Source organism: Spea bombifrons, chromosome 2 (genome assembly GCF_027358695.1).
Source record: "Spea bombifrons isolate aSpeBom1 chromosome 2, aSpeBom1.2.pri, whole genome shotgun sequence".
Classification (NCBI taxonomy): Eukaryota; Metazoa; Chordata; class Amphibia; order Anura; family Pelobatidae; genus Spea; species Spea bombifrons.
In genome coordinates, this window is record NC_071088.1 from 10,234,873 (window position 1) to 10,255,626 (window position 20,754).

Genomic DNA, 20,754 nt, shown 5'->3' on the forward strand with positions numbered 1-20,754 from the left:
TCACATGAGAATCGCTTCACTATTCATTACGTCTGCCAACACCGGCAGGTTCCTCCAGCTAGAAAGGCCCTGTATATCGCACAATTCAATGGATGAAAAAATCTCACTGATTTAACTACATCTTATCCAGGGTCAGCCAAGCTCTTTCCGCATCAGAAGCTCATCGAGGCTGGACCTCGGTGATGTTTAGCAAAGGGACCCTGTGGAAAACACAACTCTCTTTGCAGACTCCAAACAACTCTCCCTTTAATGAATCTCACCAAGAATGGCTACAGGAAAAATACATTCATGCCGTAGTAGAACCTGTATCCAGTGAATACCAGTTTGTATATAATTGGGTCATCTGATTTGAAGGAAAAACGAATCTGTTAGTAGCTCATACCCTACCTCGAGTGGTGGCATCAATTCAGCTCCATGCTACCAGGAAAAGAGACTTAGTAAAGAATTTAAACTTTCAGTTCTGACCTAGGGTTCCCTGATTTGATGGCGAGATATCCCATGATCTGCTATGGGACACTCGCTCCTGCCCATACCGTGGAAAGTGGTTCCAGACCAATCTTCAAGACCAGAAAGCCTAACTTTTGCTTCTCTACTTCCCGGCTCTTCAAGGGACAAGTGAATATCCTGGCACTAGGAAAGCATTATATACAGGGAGAAGGGATAGCTAGGATTATTTTATTTTTATCCTTCTAACTAGCAACCAAGCATATAAGCCCACTTTTTCCTGCGATGGCTACAGGCCTACATGAAAACGCCACTGTATACAGTAGTCTGTATTTTTAGAGAAGAGGAGATCAGAATGCTAAGATTATGCAGACATTTACTTCATTCATTCGCTTCCCTTAGGAATAATTTTTAGAACCAGCCAAAGCGTTAAAGACCCTTAAGAGTTCTTTATCCCCCCACCAAGTGCTAGTTGGTCCAGCCATAAAGAAGTATGAAAATTGCAAACCAGAAGTGTGGGATTTGCAGTTGCCTACAGCTTTTCTTTGAAATAAGGAGAAATAAAATAAAAGATAGCAGAACTATTGTTTAAATCAAATAATAAAAACATGTTTGGTCAAAAAGGATCGTGTAATGTTTGTATAATATTAAATGCACACAATTTATTGCATAAGTGCAGCTGCTGGAAGAGACTGCGGAGGTCCGGTAGCCGCAGGACCAGAACCAGTCAGCCCCGTCCTTCCATTAAGTACATTCTTCTTAATATTCATTCATTCTACTGTTCCAGTTGGCCAGTGCTGGAACTTCTGGCTTACAGCAGTGCTCATCATTGAAACCCCATATTCATTCCAAACCCCCCCAGGCCACTTGTCTGTGTAGTTCAATTAAAATAAATATTCCTTGGCAGATTCAGCGGCTAGGAAAACGATCTTCCAGTAACGTTACAGTATTCGTTCATAAAATAAGAGGTAAGCCTGCGAGCTCAGTACTTTGCTGAGCGGCACCGCTTGCACGTGACTGTCACTGATGTGGTACCAGTGACCCCTGGGCGGCTCAGCACTGGACTCTATAAAGACACAAAAACACAGATTCCATGCGTTATTCACGATACAAAAATAAACATAAAAACAAACAAGCCTCTATAAGTTGACCCGGGTTACCTTCAGGGAACGCTCCTCGAAGAACCAGGTCACAAAGCGGAGCGTTACGGTTCCGCGATTTAACGTAAGCGGTGTAGTGACCCGATCTCATGGTGCCGCTGTGCTCGATGACCCCGTACAGCGAGTACAGAAGTCTGGACTCTCCTTCAGGGATGTTCTGTGGATAAAATTTTTTTAATTAATGACGCCTGAACTTTTTAAACATGACCGTCCTTAATATTGAATACAGAAAATAGCCCCGGCCTCCCCATTCTCTTCAGCGTTTTTATGCCGTTTCAATGCAACGCAGCATTAGTACTGCCGAGAGGGCAAATGTGCCAGCGGCGTGGATGGCTTCCATCAGAGTTCCATTCAGAACCCATCACTGGAGAAGAATACGATGCACAAACCGGAGCCTGCACATAATTGCGTGCACACACGAGCAGACCTCCTAATATCACAGTAAAAAGGGCCACCGCACACAACGTATTGAAAATGGTGGGAGACTCATTTATCTATACATTATGCAGGGCAAAAAACAGACCTTTTAGCAGCAGAAACTCTGGTGACGGCCTGTATGATGTCAGGTTAACTTGTTGAGACAAAATGTTGCAAATAACCTAGATCCACCTTGATGAATGAACCCCAAATCTTTCCCTTAAGTTTGACAGTGACTGATCGTTACACTTCCAAAGGAACCCCCCAACACGCGGCAACATAGTATGAGCTTTTGGCATCACGGAGCCAACGTACGGTGGGATTTAAGAGAACGGTCACTTACCTTACATTTAACGGTGCAGAACGGACCCAGGTCTATCAACTCGGGGAATTTTATATGTTTATTAATTTTGTGAAGATTAAAGCCGTTCTGGGGGTAAATAATAAAAAAAAAAGGTTACAAATACGGCTTTACAACAAAGAATCGTTTCAACATAAGAACAATTACTGATAAAACAAAGCAACGCATTAAAATAGTAGCACAGCGGTTAATAGTTACACATTTTATCAATCACATGCAGAATAAACACAGACACGGCGGCTTTACTAAAAAAACAAATTCCACAAAATGTAACAATATTAACGGGCGGGCGGAAGACTTACTTGTTGAAACCGTTTCAAATGCAAAGTAAGGATGGGAGGAGGGACGGATACCAGCATTTGCTTCTTGGCATTCGTATAAACAAACTTCTTCTCACCTGGAACATAGGAAAATCTGCAAACTTGATATATAGCAAAAAAAACCAAACAGATTTATTGCATAAAACCAGCGTCAGTTAAAACGACAGTCGCGTTCATTTTTCTAACTCAAGGAATCGATGTCGGCATCAGACCAAAACCACCATGAAGATGAAAAGACACTTATATTCTTAATTTTTGAGCCAATTGTTGATTGATCATTACATGAATTAAACGGGATTCGGTCTTACCTTTACTATTGTTCTTCTGCCTATTCAGCTGTCGTCTCGTACACTCGTTACACAGTAACTGGTTGTTGCCGGTCAAGTCTTCCTTGCTAGTGAACTGATAAAGACAACTAAGCACAGAGCATTCATCCAGCGGAAGACTCTTTCTTTCCGAGAGGGTAGAGAAGGCAGTTTTCGGGTCTTCATTCACTACTTCGTAGACTTGCGCCGCGGGCTGTTTGTCAATTATTTCCACCTCAATTTGCTCAGGTCCCAGATCGGCATCCAAATTGAGTTGGTTTAAAGTTTCTGTTAACTGATCTTCGGGGGTGAAACGCTCTGTTTTAGGGGCACTTGTGTCACCAGTAAACAGGGTGCAAGATGTTCCAGCTGGGAGCTCAGTGTTATCCGCGTTCACGTGATCATCATCATCATCATCATTTTCTAGAACCACATTGTTTCTCAGACTTTCTGTACCCTCAGAGTAGACATTCGCAGCACCGTCCTCCATGCTCTTTTCTCCATCGACTATAACCGATTTAGTGTTTTCTTCAAAATCTTTTTTATCTAGTCCAATATAATTTTCCAGTTTTTCTACATCTGTTTGGGTATCCTCAAGGCTTGAATTGGTGACATTTTCTGGATTCTGTGTATCGGATGCAGCGTCGCCTTCCGCGCGGTCTACGTTGGTTTTCTCCGAGGGAAGTTGTTTAGGCGCGGATCCATCGTCCAGTTTTGAATTAACTTCCGACTCCATCGGATCGTTCGAGGCTGCGTCTTCGTCGCCACTGTCATCGTTCTGCTCGGAATTCAGATCACTGAACACCACCGTCTTATCCTGTATCTTCTGCAGTCGGCGCTGATTCTGTGGAAACATTAACACTATGTTGAGAACGCACCACGGTGCAGAAAACCCGACAATGTTTTCCAGCAACAAAAACCTCCAAACTAGACGGGGCAACCAGTTCTTACCCACAGTAAAATTAATTGAAACCTGAAATTAACAACAATACCATCGACACCGATCGGATGCCAAATGCTCACCTTTGCCTGCTTTTTAGCTTGTTTCTTGGCCTTTTTCTGAAGATGTTTACTTGGTCCGGACTCGTCGCTCTTCTCTTTTACGTACTTATCATTGTCTTCGTCAACATTCTGGTCGCAAATATTTTTGGCTATCTTGGAGTTCTTCTTTACACGCTGAAACACACGATTCGAGACACTGACCATTCATTTCTCAGCATCTACACAGCAACACATGCTATTTGGTTTTTAAACGTATGATCATTAGCGCCACAATAATTATTCTTAGGTTGGCATCACTCGGCTGAGAACGTAAAACCGGCAAACAAGGCATTCATAGTTTCCATTCCATTCCATGCCAATATTTTGTAGGTTACTGTTATTCTTACCAGATCATCCAGAACAGGGAGGGAGAGGTCGAGAAATGGCTCATGGACCAAAGACACCTTCAGGAAATGAAACAATGTTAATTCCCACAAGCAAAGAACAAACAACTTTTTATGTTAGAACATGCAACGCTCTGTGTTATTTAATTACACAATAAAACTACCCAAAAGACTGTTGTTGTACGATGCATCCCGGCGCTAAGCTGCGGGAAGACCCTACACACATTATATGGACAGAAGTATTGGGACACCTGACCATTACACCAACAGGGACTTCTATGACATTGCATTCTAAATACACAGACATTAATATGCAGTTGGTCCCCCTTTGCAGCTTCCACTCTTCTGGGAAGAGAGTTTCTGTGGGAATTTTTGCCCATTCATCCAGTAGAGAGCATTTGTGAGGTCCGGCACTGATGTTGGATGAGAAGGTCCCGCTCGCAATCTCCGTTCCGAGCGGGAACGGAGATTTAATAGGGTTAAGGTCAGGGCTCTGTGTGGCTGGTCAAGTTATACCACCCCAAATCCATCAAACCTGTCTTTATGGACCTTACATTGTGCACTGTCACACTGGAACAGAAAAGGGTCTTCCCCAAACTGTTCCCACAAAGCTGGAAAGCATAGCATTGTCCAAAACGTCTGGGTACGCTGAAGCCTCAAGATTTCCCTTCACTGGAAGTAAGAGGACCAAACCCTGAAAGGCAGCCCCAGACCATTATCCCTCCCCGACAAACATTACAGTTTACACAGTGCAATCAGACAAGTAATGCTCTCCTGGCATCCGTCAAACCCAGACTCGCTCAACAGATTGCCGGAGAAGCGCGAGCCGCACAGAACATGTTTCCGCTGCTCCAGAGTCCAGCGGCGGCGTGCTTTACACCACTTAATCCGACGTTTGGCTTTGTACTTGGCGATGCAAGACTTGCACGTAGCTGCTCAGCCGTGGAAACCCGTTCCCTGAATCTCTGCTGCAGTTTTTGTGCTGATAAAACCAGTGGAAGTTTGGATCTCTTCGGCTATGGAATCAGCAGAGCGTTGGTGACTTTTACGCACCATGTGCCTCGGCAATCTGTGACTTTGCTTGGTCTTCCGCTTCATGGTGGAGTCGCTGTTCCTAAACGCTTCCACTTTCCAATAATACCACTTACAGTTCAGTGTGGAATATCTGGCAGGGATGACATTTCACAAACTGACTTATTGTCGATGTGGCGTCCTATCACAGCACTGCTCATGAATTCACGGAGCTCTTCAGAACCATCCATTTTTTTCACGAATGTTTGTAAATGCAGACTGCACGGCGGGGTGCTTCAGTTTATACACCTGTGGCAATGGGCCTGACTGAAACACCTGAACTCAATAATTGAGAGGTTCGTCCCAATGCTTTTGTCCATATAGCGCAGCAGTTTGCATGACGGAACTGCTCATGGGCATCAGGGTACGGGGCGGCATTTTCCAATCTTAAGGCGTTCAGCGGGTGATTTCACTAGGCCACATGATCCAGTTACTCCATTAGGTTGTAGAAACGTAAAGTCAGAAGCATTGCTTTGGTTAGTTCTAGGAGACACGGATACGGACTCATTTCTACTACACAACGCAGTCATTCACAATGAACTTGGTTGGGATCCAAGGACACTCATTAAAAAAAAATCTAAATTTGGCCATTGGTCAACTTGCTGTATATCCAAGTCACTGAAGTCATGATTAAGCTCAATTGAGTTTTCATTAAAGATACTGAAAATGTGATTCTCTTCCATTACATATACTGGGCTCTTCCATTACATATACTGGGAAGGTGATAATTGTTCTTAGTGCATTCAAGTTTACATTTTCCTAAATGATACACTAAAAAGAGATCTGCATTTATAAAGGAGACCACGTACCGTACGACACTGCTCACAAACGATTGTGCTAGTAAGTTCCCCTCCAAATAATCTGTCCACAAAATTCGGGATCGCTCTACGCTTTTCACAGTCTGTGCAGGAAGAAAGGGGTGTATTTAAAAATCAATGGTGGAGGCTGCAGCTTTCCCATAATGCAAGTAGTATAATTTTTTTAGGTTGAATGAGTGCATATGAGAGTACCTACAAAGTGCTGTTATATGCATTCATTGTTCTTGAACTGGAATTTCCCTGAATTTATATATAGATTATATATATAAAAATTTATATACATACATACATACCGTGTTTCCCCGAAAGTAAGACAGTGTCTTACTTTCTTTTTATCCCTAAAAGCCCCACTATGTCTTACTTTCGGGGTATGTCTTATATTGGGAAAAAATTGTCGAATTTTTTGTTTTAACCACGTAAGGCCGGCCTTGGTGGGGACTTCCCGGCCCCTTAGAGTGGCGGACCCGGTCGCAGGTGCGGCGGGCCTAAGGGGCAGGCGCCCCTTATGCCCTGCGTTAATGCGGCCGTAGGTAGAGTAGGGGCCTGGAGCTGCAGCTCCATCAGCCCCTAAGTCAATGCAGCCCTGCCGTGGCCCGGCCCACCGGGCATTTGCCCGGTGTGCCCGATGGCCAGTCCGGGCCTGCAGTATCCCACACAGCGTGTTTTGTATGTTGTCCATGGTCCTGATGGACCACGGAAAACATTATTGCTGCTCCAGCAGAGGAGAACTGTAAGCCCACACAGCCCGGTATGTTGGGACTTGTAGTCCTCCTCAGCTGCATCTTGCGGTTACAATAAGAGCTGCAGAGAATCTCTTCACACCCCCCTCCCCCTCCTTGGTCTCTCTCTGTATGACCAGCACTGACCTTTTTCCGGGAGGACACAGAGCCAGTGACACCTGTCGGCAGACTGATCAAAACGGCGCCGTCTTTTCAGTCGGAGGGGGGGGGCACTGGCCTGGCACCCCCCCCCCCAGGGTGCGGCCCGCACCCCCAGCCCCACTCTTTGTACCGCACGTCACTGGAGGCAAATCCCCCGTGTTTCCCCGAAAGTAAGACATATGTCTTACTTTCGGGGTACGGCTTATATTAGCTGACCCCTCTGAAACTCCCGATACGTCTTACAATCGGGGGTGTCTTACTATCGGGGAAACACGGTACATACATACATACATACGCACGCATGATACCAGCTGATAAAGCTAAACGCATGGCAAAGAGATCCATAATTATTTTAATTTGATGTTGAATATAAAAGGGTTTCATTTGAGTAACGCTTATTTCACATGCTGGGAAACGCACCTTTAATTTTCTTTTTGATCTCCTCCTCGTCTGTAGAGTCATGTAAAGCTTTGGTCATTGCCACACTTATTCTCTAGAATACAGAAGAAAGCAGAAAGCTAAAACTCACATGCAAACGACAAGCGATGGGGTTATGTCATCATCTCACTACCTCTACGTCTTTGTCTGGTGGCCACAGCGAATATACACTTAATACAACCGCCGTCATTCTAAGTACAGAAACCTTTGCAGGCGCTTATCTTGCGTGTCAGACTAACTGGCGTACTATATCACAATGGAGGAGTAACTGAAGATACAGTTGAAGCAGTGATCTCTGAAAGACCCTATGAAATGACTCGGTGATCACTTCTACCACTTACTACAAACTAGTTGGGTATCACAGACTGTTCAGACCATATACACCAACTACACGCGACCATCCATATACACCAACTACACGCGACCACCCATATACACCAACTACACGCGACCACCCATATACACCAACTACACGCGACCACCCATATACACCAACTACACGCGACCACCCATATACACCAACTACACGCGACCACCCATATACACCAACTACACGCGACCACCCATATACACCAACTACACGACCACTCATATACACCAACTACACGACCAACCATATACACCAACTACACGACCAACCACATACACCAACTACACGACCAACCACATACACCAACTACACGACCAACCACACGACCAACCACATACACCAACTACACGACCAACCACATACACCAACTACACAACCAACCACACGACCACCCATATACACCAACTACACGACCACCCATATACACCAACTACACGACCACCCATTTACACCAACTACACGACCAACCACATACACCAACTACACGACCAACCACATACACCAACTACACGACCAACCACATACACCAACTACACGACCAACCACATACACCAACTACACGACCAACCACATACACCAACTACACGACCAACCACATACACCAACTACACGACCAACCATTTACACCAACTACACGACCAACCATTTACACCAACTACACGACCAACCATTTACACCAACTACACGACCAACCATTTACACCAACTACACGACCAACCATTTACACCAACTACACGACCAACCACATACACCAACTACACGATCAATCAGCCTTGGTGTTCTCTACTTTGTTACCTGAATCTCTTCTCCTCTCATTCCATCCAGGAGGTAGCGAAGCAATTCCTGGCTATCTTGTTGCTGATATCCTTTAAACCGTATAGCTCTAGAATGACAACATGTCGGTAGCTACAGTGTTAATGTTAACTAACAAAACATGTTAAAACCCCAATTACATTCGACATTCAAGTGTCATTTTCTTTATCCTGATGGAGTAATAACCATATGAATTTGTTGAAAAAAGGAAAAAAAAAAAAAAATGTACGACTGGCTCACAAAAGGAAGTTGTGATAATGATTTGCCAGAACAAGAGACATTTAACAAACGGAACACGATCGTTTTCAGAGAGTATACCTAAGAAAAATTGAATTTGTTTACTTTTTTGAGCTAAAAAGCATCAAGACATCAAATATTAGGTTATCATCTGTGACAATATAATTATGCTCCACACATTAAAAAAAAAAACCAAGACAAAAAGGAATAAATTGATTTTCAAGGATCATAACCATCTGATGCCAGTAGCCCAGTGTACTTCTCTACATAGAAATATAATTTGTCGGCTGATCTGCCATTTTTACTTAACGCTGCAATTCTAAAAGCGTTTAAAGTTAGCAGAGTGGGAGGAACAGCACCTTTAATACATCTGGTGGCTGGTACATTTAAATAGCTTTTTTTTTTTTACGATTAAAAGCAGATAATAGCGTGTCGGCGGAAACGGCAAATCCGGTACATACTCACTTTTTACAGACCTGAGAGAAAAGCTCTTTTGGGGTCACCACTCCTTTTTTGGTTTCTTGCATTTCCGTCAAAAACTGGCACATCGCTAAAGTGAGAGGCCCCGGCAGCTGCTCCACGATCACTTCTTCACAAGACTGAAACGTAGAGAATCATTTAAAACGGCCTTACTAAAGAGAACAAATACAATCAACGCGCCACATTCAAAGCACCTACAGAACACTTTATTGGTGGGTAAGGATGAGGTTTTCTTGGTCACCGATATGGTTTCTTTACGTTTGAGACGAGCAGAGGGCATGCAGCAAATCCTACGAATTATACCCCAAATCTGTAACCTTCCCAGATCACTTACAGTTCAGTGAACAAATTAAACCCAAAGTACACAAAAACTATACTTACAGGTTTAATAAAAGCGAAGCTGTAGAGGTGACAGATCCCTCGACAAAACACAATACACTTTTTTAGCTAAAACTCTCAAAAAGGGCCACTTAAGTGTCAAAGGGCCCAAAACGCAGATATTTTGATTGTCTCAATGATACCCCCAGGTCTTGCGTCTGCCCCATGCAGCTTTCCAGGTGTGGTACCGGTGCCAATATGTGCTCTGAGTGTGGGTAGGCTTGGACCTGGTAGCATTTAATAACGCTGATCTCCGTCACACTTATGGTTAATGGGTTCTCCTTTATACATGTTTCAGGGATGTCACATAAGATGGCAGAGAGGAGAAAAAGCTGAATCCCTTACCGCTGTCTACTAGACAGGTAACAGGACCCCAATCGCAGTTATGTTACCGCAGACCCTTCAGACACTGTAGCATGCAACGTACTTACAGAGTCGGGCAGCTCGATGGCCACGCTTTTACGAGGTATTTTTACTTCATTCAGAAACTCTCGTAAGACTGGAGTCTGAGACAAATTCTTTAGAGAAAACGGGGAAAAAAAAAAAGTACAGAAAATAAATTCTAATTCGCCAAACGAAAGCAGAATTTTCATTTTATACGTTCCCCACATATTTAAAGAGTAAATATTAACACTTAAGGAAACAATGAAGAAAACCTTATGCCTGTAGCATGTATATAACAATACGCCTGTATTCTGCTTACCTGCATCACGGCATTGAAGAAGCAGGTGTTCCCCAAATTACTCAGACCTTTCACAGCAGTTTCTTTATTGTTACTGGGGGTGTTGGATGCTTTGACCCCTTCAGCCAGAGTACCGGGGTCTTCTTCATCACTCGTCCTCCTGTTATTTTGCTCCGACACTTTTTCAGGTGTCTCCACCCCTCGCTCTGCAATGAAGAACAGATCAGCATCGGTATTATTTATCAACCTATTTTTAAAAAATAAGTAGCAACCCACAAGGGAAACGACGAGGGATCATGTTTTGAAATAGAACGGCTTTAAGTCTCAAATTGTTTTTTACAGAACGATGTGAATTTGTTTGGATTCTCTGTTTTCGATCTATATATTGTTATAAGACTTTAATACATGTAATTTTCTTTGTGGTCACCTGGCACAAATGCAGCAACAGACACAGAGTAAGTGTCCGAGCCCCCCAGAATCCCACCCATATCCCATAGATTCTGCTTCCCGACACAAAACGTATACGCGTATCTCAAAACAGAATAACCTTTGACGCAAGAAAAAAAAATTTGATTATGGTGCAAGCAGGTAATGTTTTTTCCCCTGTATATACAAGAAGGGCAGGACGTAGTAGTACGTCCATAGGGGATTCTTGGGATGCGTTTTTTGGATGTACCGGTACATCCATAGGGGACTGAAGGGATTAAAGGAACAGTCTAGCTATTGTTTAAACCTTAACGCATAGGACACACTGCATGGTGCTTTTAAATTCTCTCATTGCCCTTTTGCGAATGCATGGGGGGGATTCGGCAGAGCCACTCCGTATGTATCTGCCCCCAGCCAGGCCAAATGTCACGCAGGAGATGTGCGTACTCTACTCCGGTTACCTCAAGCACTGGCTCAGAGAACATTGCGTGTCGGGGACCATTCAGCCCCCCATGTTTGGATAGCCCTCCCGGTGATTTCAACGGGAGGACTTTTCTGACACTGATCAAGGCAGCCAATCGGTGGCAAGACTAGTTGGACCAGGCAGTAAGTGGCAGCAGCAGGGCTTTATCTTCTGTCAGGTAAGTGCTTTTATTTTATTCTTCCTATTGAGGAAGAACGCATATTAAGTACCAATAGAGAAATTTAATATGCATCCTTCTACAGTAAGGGTGTCGGGGAGATTAAATTGTCTCTATGGAAACTGCTGGAGCTACATAAATATAATTGCCCTTCAAGGGTCAAATGCGAAATTGTTAGCCGTCGGTACTCCTAGGAGGTGCTATTAATTCACACATCTGGAACGCAGGAATCACCGTAACTTGTCAGGTTATGGAATCTATTGCGAGTTTTCATTTTAATAGCACAGATCTCCGGGCCAGTCATTCCACCGAGAACACTGTATTCTCATAAGAAACACTAGACAAAGCAAAGCAAAAGTTCCAAAAGGCAAGCCGAGAACAAAAAATAAAGACTATTTTCCCCAAGAAGTGACCCTTGGAACGCCCACAGGCACAATGGACGTATTTTTCTTGGAAGCCAGCTTTGTTTGAAAAGGCAAAGATCTTTCCTAATTGCAAGAAAATACCAGTTAATATTTACAGAAGGAGTTATTTGGAGTGTAAAATTACTAGTAAAACAAGATAAAAAAGGGATTTACAGATTTTTTGAAACTCACACACTCTTCTCCCAAATGTATTATTTAGTGGGAATAAATCAGGGGTAGCCAACAGGAAGCTTTTTAGAGAACAACAGGAATTGCTTTATGCCCAGAGAGACCTTGGCTGGCTAAAGATTTTAAAAACAATTCTGGACAGCCACACGCTGCTTGCTTTGATCGTACATAAGAGCATGAAATAATAATAATAATATATACTCAAAGCACAATCCCCTCTACCATAAACACTGAGGCATTCAAAGCTCCTTCTACTTTGGCTTAACAGGGAGTGTATGACCTTATGGTCGCCTTATTAACCAGTAATATGTGGAGTACTGGTGCTACTCAACTTGGCTCAGGAGCGAAGTGTTAAACGGCCCTTCCATAGCCGATGCTCTCTGCGTCTCTAGCAGGAGATCAAATAAATGTGAAGGAGCGCGTTACATCTGGAGACTCCACGAGGAGGAACATATTAACATCTTTTTATGGTACAAACCTGAATTACGGCTTTTGGTGTTTGCCTTGGACTTTTTTTGGATATACTCCACCAGCTGGCCTAACCGGTTGGTGTTGGTATAAGGAACTTCATCATCACAAATGTAGCACCTACCAACATAAAGAGAAATAAACAAGGCGGAATACATCTCAGTCACACAGACATCTATCATTAAAATGGCCAGAGAGAGAGGTGACACGGCTTTTATATACAGATGACACAGGTCAACTAAAATTCATGCAAATTAATTAAATGATAAGTAATATAACACGAGTAGCGTGGCACATTGCATAAAAATACTTGATATTTTGGCATTTATGGCACACATTGTAGTGTTTCTTATTACCAGCAAGTACAGCGACACAGAGACTACAACTATTTCATATACACAACAGTATCTCGCACCACAGACTGTGTATAATCTATATACTGGTTTAAAAAACACATTAAAGCACCCTTAACATACCAGACACTCCACATGTCGCAGCTCAGCACCAGGCAGTGTGGGACGGATCTGGGAGTATTGTAATGGTTCAACGCATGCTGATGCTCCGAATTCCTCCCGCAGCCCTTCACATAAAACAGATAAACACGATGTATTAACGATTAGAGAAAATCGTGTTTCCCGGGAAAGTTTATCGGACTGCGTTATGGACAGCCATGGCCTCGGATCCAAGCAGGAACAGCAGCGGGCGAGCTGAAACGCTAAGGTTCTACCCCACGATCTGACGCAGTTACGTGCAACTGTGCTGCAGGATGAAGAGTCATAGAATTTCTACCGGTAACGGGTAAAGCAGCTTGTTATTCATACCCCCTAAGCTTCCTATATTCCTAACACTTACCTTTAGCAAGCTTCTTGCTCAAACACAGTTGTATCTGTTGTTGTCATTTCACCTAATGCATCTCAAGATTGTAAGCCGGGTTCTCTCCACCTAATGTATCGGTTTGTCTTAAGTCTGTCAATTCTCATATGTAATGTATTAAGCGCTGCGGAAACTGTTGGAACTATATAAATAAAAGATAATTTCTCACGCTGCCAAAGCAAGAAAAGCCGGCAAAGTACTTTACCCGATGGCCGCACGTTAGACACAGCCAGATGGAGGCGCCCTCCTCGCGCTCTTCCTCTTCTCCATTCTTATCTCTGCCGTCTGTTGGGCAGTCCTGACACACCGTGTATTCCACATTCACCAACGCCTTTTTCACCGCTCCTTCCTCTAGTGCTTTTCGGAAATGCTTGCAAGTCGGTCCTGGAATGGGCGACTTTGGTCAACGAAGAAATATACCAAATGACACGCCGAGCGCAAAGCCTGCTTTTATGCGTTCACTAAGACTGCAAGCTCACAAGAGCGGGGCTCTCTGCTTCTTCGGAGAGACGTACATTGTAACGTGTTTATGTTATTGTTCATTTTATATTCATTCCTATTGAGCTATGGAATCTGCTGGCACTTTAAAAGGATAAATAATGTATTGACGCGAGCTACAACCTGAGCACGATTCAGGGTTCCAATATAATGAAAATTGAAAATGGCTATATTGACCGATTCATTAATGGATAGTTATCTAAATGATAAAAGCAAGCAGGCGGGTGCACACATTCAGCAGCCATCCTTCCAACAGCCTATAGTAAACGTGGAGGATACATAATACAGATATTAACAGCAGAACAAATACCCAATTAACCATTATAGGAAGCACATAAAAAACAATGCACGCAGAGGTCAGAGTAAGATCTGCGCAATGTTTTGAATCTGTTTCCCCTTCCCCACTTTTGGAATGGGGAGAAACTAGTTTTCTCCCTCTCCTGATCTGTTTGTGCTGTGATCAGCAAGTAGGGTTCCATAGCCTGTTAATGCCGATAGCAAGAAAGACCCCGCTGAGGCTCTCCTGTCCTCAAATGCATTTTTAGCGGGTGGCAGCAGATACACTTACCGGAAGTGAATGCCTGATCACGTGATCGGGCATTCTATGCGTGACGATGTACTGGTGCTCGCAGCGAGCACCGTTACACACAATCAGTCAGCAGGAAGCCAGCAATGCTGGCTTCTGAGGACCAAAGAGAGTCCAGGCTGTCGACAGATCCGATCTCCAATGTAGCGGGAGGAAGATGTCCGAATGGGCTTCTTGCCACAGGTTTTAAGAACGTACAGGTATATTTCAACCTCAGGGTCCATACCTGCATCCGGGGACTCCTGCGCCGGAACATTTCTCACTTTTTTCTTTGCCATAGCACTGTTCCAGTATTCCTTTGACAAATACAGCAACTAAAACAAAAACCCATACCATTAAAATCACACAAATATACGCAGTTCTGGTTTTGCAGAAAATAATGTTTTTAGGCAGCTGCATATTAGCTATTTGAATATGTTCTCATCTAATCTAATAGCCAAACCTAATTACTGACATGAGTAATGAAAGCATATGGAGGAATAGACTTCATTAGCACCGCCATAAATAATCAACTCATGACTGACAACAATGGCCTCCAGATCTGCAGATAAAGGACGTTATTACAAAATTAATCCATCAAACGGGGATTTCAAAATGGGGAAAATATTATTTTTGATAGTTTCTTCCCATAAAATGGCCTACAAGTTCTCAGGTATACCTGTTACAGCATTTGTTGTGTAAAAATACATGACTGTATCCAAGAATATTGGATATTGTCAATGCTTTACTTATATATAATATAGACAAGTATTACATATGTAGCACTTATACTTATAAGTACACAAACCACACGTAATAGATATCTACCCCAGGCTGGCTACCATTCAATATGGTGCATGCGCAAGCCCCTCCTTGTAAGATATTTTGGTAACTGTCTTTTTAGTCACATAAGTATTAGTCACATGTGATACCCGTTATTTTTTTATAGTGCCATCATATCCCACAGCACTGATATATATATATAGATAGATAGATACCGTATATCATACATACACACTTATACGCCCATATGTCATGCTGCCCCCATACAAGTCGGCCACAAGGAGAGGGGCAACTTGAGTGTTTAACACTGGGACAGGTGCATGTATGTAACACGGACGCCCATCACAGGTGACAAATCCTGACAATCCACATTTATATCACAGATAAAGTATAACATATCTCCCCGGTGCTATTATCTCCATGTTTATATCACAGATAAAGTATAACATATCTCCCCGGTGCTATTATCTCCATGTTTATATCACAGATAAAGTATAACATATCTCCCAGGTGTCCTCCACTGATGTCCCCGGTGCTATTATCTCTACTTGTTTGATGGGTATGAGTGTACCCCGGGGCTCCTCAGCTCTGAAATGTATGATATGATATGTATAGGCAAGGGACCGGGCCCTTTAAGGTACCTGTGGGCTCAGCAGCCTACAGACTCCCCTACGTGCCGCTGTTCTACTGGAGCCGGCTTCCACCACTCACTCTCCACGTTCCCGGTTCGCAACCCTTCTCCCAGCAGCCTCTCGCGCAGAACAGAACGTCATCCTCATCAGCTACATTCCGATTGGATAGAACGGAACTCTCTTGTGATTGGCGGACGAAAGAGCAAATTGGAATTAAGAGCTGAGATGACGCGTGGGTGCGAACGCCTGTGCGTAGAGTCGACATTAAGTTACGTCACACCGAACGCACAGCGGCCATTTTTGATATGGTCAGAAATCCCTGGAAATATATCTATTCCATTGTTGCAGAAGTAGTACATATGCAGGCCCCAGCGCGTGGCCTCCTCGTTTCATTATGGTATATAATGCCTCTGTCCTCCGTACTTACAGTAACTAATATGAGCTGTACGAACACTAGTCAGAGAATACTGGCCCGGATCAAAGATGGCTGCTCCCGACTGAAGTCGTGTAGCCGATCCATAGATTAGCCCTTACATCGAGAGACCTTTGGATTTTCTCTGCATAGCTTAACATGATTTGGATTTGTGGCTGCAGCTGAAATCAGGTATGGTTTAAAGCCCCAAGAGCTATCCCTAAAGATGATGTGTCCCCCTACCTATTGGTGTCACAGAAATCTTGATTTAGCCTGATGGAGGGTGAAAGGGGTCTCTTTTTTGGGGTCTGTTCACTAAAGGGGGGGGCTCTCCTGGAGAGTTGTGGTTTTACGCCCTCGCTTCTCTGTTCATTAAGAAGGGGCCGGGACCTCACGACCTAAAGGGTTGAGCTGGCCCCTATAATGTATAATTCAATCAGTGGATCTTCCTGATTTAACCATACATTATACAGGGTCAGCCAAGCCCTTCCTACGGTAGAAGTTATAGAGGATAATGTATTGTGAATTCAAAGAGCTGAAACCACAACTCTCCTGTTAAAGCTCCCTTAAGTGAGTAAACCTCTTTGGGACGGCTTTTTGTCTCTTTTTCCGCGCCCGATGGCCTTCAGAGTTCAGAACGTGATACGTATATATAGACAAATTGTGCAAATAAAATACATTCGCTGTCTTCCAAGTGCCATAATTAAAAGAAAGCTGTCGATGGGTCATATATAAAGACACCGCAATGCCACGTCGCTAACCGCCCCCTCAAACACAAGTTTCCTTCTTTGGCGACTTGATATAGAGACGCGTCACTATGTATGATCTACAACAGTCTTTAAAAACAACGTTACCTTAAATCTATAAAGCCGCTCTTTGGCTTCCCCTTACTTGGGATGTGATAGAGTATAACTAGTTAATATATGTTGATCTATAAGAGAAGTTGAAGGTGCTTGCGGTCCATCCCGGTCGTATTGGTCGCCTGCATTGCAAGCATCAACGTGTTTTTTGAATGCTGGATATTAACAGATATCTTGTAACTTTTGTCACCAGATGCGGTCTGAAGATGATGAGTCCGGAGGAAGCAGAGGCTCAGTTATCGGAGCTGGAGTTGTTATCTAGCATGTTCCCCTCTGAAGATGAGTTTGTGGTCACTGATCAGCTGGCCCTGGCCGAGCTGAGAGATTATGTAGAAAAACAAACGCCGTTGACGCTGGCTTCCAAAATTGAGTTTACAGTGAATGTGAGACTGGAGGCGAGCGATGATGCAAAGGTAAAGCTTTCCATGGCTGCTGTTATTTGCCGACTTAAAAGGGACCTTTCTTGTTGTCTTCAAAATACCAGCAGATATTATTCCAAAAGTTTAGAAGTTAAAGACCAGGCTATCGATATACCTAATTGCCACAAACGACCTAAACCAAGAGATAACTGATTACGTATATGTGTAAAAACTACTGGAATCAATGAAACAAGATAAAAAATGTCGAATTTCACTTTCCGCTTTTTTCTTTCAGCACGTTCTCTGCTTGCATTGTTCGTACCCCTTAAACTATCCTGCCGTGCCCCCTGAAATCCGGGTCAGGTAATATCTCCTGCTTTTCCTAACTAGCTGTCTGTATCATGTCTAGCATTTATTAGTTGATGCATAACCGGTGAAAGATGGGTTGCTCTGTGTTATGTTTGTAATCATGAGGTTTTAAAGAGGGTCTTCATTCTTCGGAAGTCAGTGAAGCAAAATATGTTTCACTGTCTCTCTGTTCCAGCAATACAAGCGCTGCTTGTACAAGTCCCATTATGTGCTCGGGGGTATTTGTCAGGAGCCCACGTGCTCCGTATGCATTCTACGGAAGCTGGGCTAAGCACTTAACCCTGTGATGGTCTTTCAGCAAGTCCACTAAGCCAGGTTGGTGCATCAGATCAGATCAGAGGAGTTCTGCAGAGCGTTTCACGCGGAGACACTTTGCTGAGAACGAGCCGTAGGCTTTATACACCTGTTAATATAATTGGTGATAAAGTGATAGTTCTATAATGCAATGTATGTAATGTTTATAGGGTACTTTTGTTTCTTTTGCAGATCTCCGTTGCTGGCCCGTTCCCAGCAGGCTCAGCTTAACGCAGCCCTTAGCACGTACCTGCAGAGCAGCTGTACCGGGGAAGTCTGCATACTGATAGCCACTGAGTGGGTCAAAGAAAATGCACACAGTTACCTTAACGCGGACACAATATCTTCGTCAGAACCACAGCCTAGCGTGGCCACTCCGGAAGATTGTGTATTCACTAGATTATGGATTTACAGTCATCATATTTATAACAAACAAAAGAGGAAAAATATTTTGGAGTGGTCTAAAGAGCTGGATCTTACTGGCTTTAGCATGCCTGGTAAACCTGGGATTGTCTGCGTGGAAGGACCACAGCATTTCTGTGAAGAATTTTGGTCCAGGTGTGTGATTGCTGATAATACAGGGGGAACTGCTTCAGCTGCTTTAATATTTCAACATTGAAAGTTAAATAAGAATCGCAGTGGAGTTTAATGGGTTAATGAGGCCTATTATTGACAATGGGCTTGATTTCCTTTCAAGTACCGCACTTTACAGCTATACTTTCCACGTTTCCAACCAGTTATATAATTTCCATACTTAATACTGAAGCTTTAGTGTCCCTAATGATGGGTGAACCCGTGTTTTAGGGATGTTCTTATAAAAGTTAGTGTCCTCAGTTCACACATATGTGTTAGAGGAGATCTGACCTGAGAACGTGAATGTATCACGACGGCTCTTTATACTAACAGGAGATGTGAAAAATAACATGGCTGCTAGAGAAGGTGACACGCAGACGGCTTCTGCTTCAAATTATTTTTTGTTCATATACACTACTGTTCAAAAGTTTGGGGTCACAAATTCTAGCTGTAACATAATTGCAAAAGGGTTTTCTAACGATCAATTAGCCTTTTAAACGTAATCTTGGATCAGGGAACATAACGTGTCATTGGAACACAGGAGTGATGGGAGTGATAACGGGCCATTGGAACACAGGCGTGATGGGAGTGATAACGGGCCATTGGAACACAGGTGTGATGGGAGTGATAAAGGGTCTCTGTACGTCTATGAAGAGATTCATTAAAAATCAGCATTTTCTAACTTCCATAGTCATTTACAACATTAACCCTGTCTGTGCTGGATTTCTAATCCAAGTGACCCCAAATTAACCAATGTGAGTCAGGAAAGGGTTTTCTCTTCTTGAAATCAGCAAAGCCAACATTAAGAACATCTTTTTTCTTCTTCTAACAACAGAATAAGAAAACTTACATGGCAGCGCATTTTAATCAGACATCGCGAAGATATTCCTTTGACCGGCTCTGTCCTGAATCTGAGAAAATTCCCCGCCGTGGAGGAGAAAGCATTTGATGTGCACGGCCCTAGAGGCAACCACATGGACCTCGGCCAGCTCTATCAATTCCTCAATGAAAATGGATGCGCTAACGTCTTCCCCATGTATTTTGGCATCGAAGGACGATGAAGACGCTTTCTAACTGCGTAGAAAACTGTGGAATTTAAAGAAGTGCCTTCGTTGCATATCCTTTCTTACCGAACTTTTTAATGTGTTTTTATTTTTGGAAATGTATATAAAATGTCATTCCTCATGCATAGTTTAGAGAAGAAATCTTAGCTTGTCCAGACTGTCTGGCCAACTCTAGTCAAGGAAAATAACGTTTGATCCCCATTGTGAGGCCAGAGGGATATTGCGCAATCATCCATATACAGTCGCTTCTGCGATTCCCAAAATGCATAAACCAATTGAGACCAATAACTGAATTTCCTGGGACTTCCCAAAACGATTCCTACTTAAAATTGGGTCTTTCAAGTTCAAAAAATGCTTGTGCAAATACGTCATCTGATCTCATCTCATGCAGTAAGCGTCACATCTCATGTCTATTCTTCACACGTAGTTAGTAAGTTGAATCCAGGTAGGCTCAGCATCAAACTGATTCGGATGGTACCAAGAAAATCATGGCTTTAGAAAAAGGTGCTAAATTTGCCCCAAATAAATATATGATTTGTATATATTTGTTTATGATTTGACAAGCAATACTCCCTTAGCCGGCAGCGCTACACAAAATCCAGGTCCAGTGCTGGGTAAGTTATAAGTGTGGACTCATTATTATTATTAAAAAGAATGAATAAAGTAAAGGCAGCTTCTGGTAATAGTTTGGTGTGGGTGCTAGAGTGAGGAAGAGGACAGGGTGATAGAAAAAAATCTTAACTATTTAATACACTTAGTTATACACATGTAAACAAGATCATAT

The 20,754-nt window shown here is 43.2% G+C and overlaps 2 protein-coding genes across 2 annotated transcripts; one reads left to right on the forward strand and one right to left on the reverse strand.

Moving 5' to 3' along the window:
- Positions 1 to 1,055: 1,055 nt before the first annotated feature.
- USP16 (ubiquitin specific peptidase 16) lies at positions 1,056 to 16,173 on the reverse strand. The gene is made up of 18 exons (XM_053454553.1): positions 16,049 to 16,173; positions 14,872 to 14,959; positions 13,767 to 13,945; positions 13,165 to 13,268; positions 12,699 to 12,808; positions 10,582 to 10,766; positions 10,310 to 10,396; positions 9,486 to 9,619; positions 8,766 to 8,853; positions 7,583 to 7,655; positions 6,273 to 6,364; positions 4,396 to 4,452; positions 4,031 to 4,183; positions 3,011 to 3,851; positions 2,685 to 2,779; positions 2,365 to 2,451; positions 1,605 to 1,761; positions 1,056 to 1,510 (listed from the first exon to the last, which is right to left on the reverse strand). Exons 2-18 carry the CDS (start codon positions 14,921 to 14,923, stop codon positions 1,386 to 1,388), a joined length of 2,619 nt encoding a protein of 872 aa, XP_053310528.1. The 5' UTR covers positions 14,924 to 14,959; positions 16,049 to 16,173; the 3' UTR covers positions 1,056 to 1,385.
- Positions 16,174 to 16,403: 230 nt separating this feature from the next.
- RWDD2B (RWD domain containing 2B) lies at positions 16,404 to 20,510 on the forward strand. The gene is made up of 5 exons (XM_053456477.1): positions 16,404 to 16,643; positions 17,505 to 17,724; positions 17,966 to 18,033; positions 18,526 to 18,891; positions 19,742 to 20,510. Exons 2-5 carry the CDS (start codon positions 17,518 to 17,520, stop codon positions 19,965 to 19,967), a joined length of 867 nt encoding a protein of 288 aa, XP_053312452.1. The 5' UTR covers positions 16,404 to 16,643; positions 17,505 to 17,517; the 3' UTR covers positions 19,968 to 20,510.
- Positions 20,511 to 20,754: the final 244 nt, after the last annotated feature.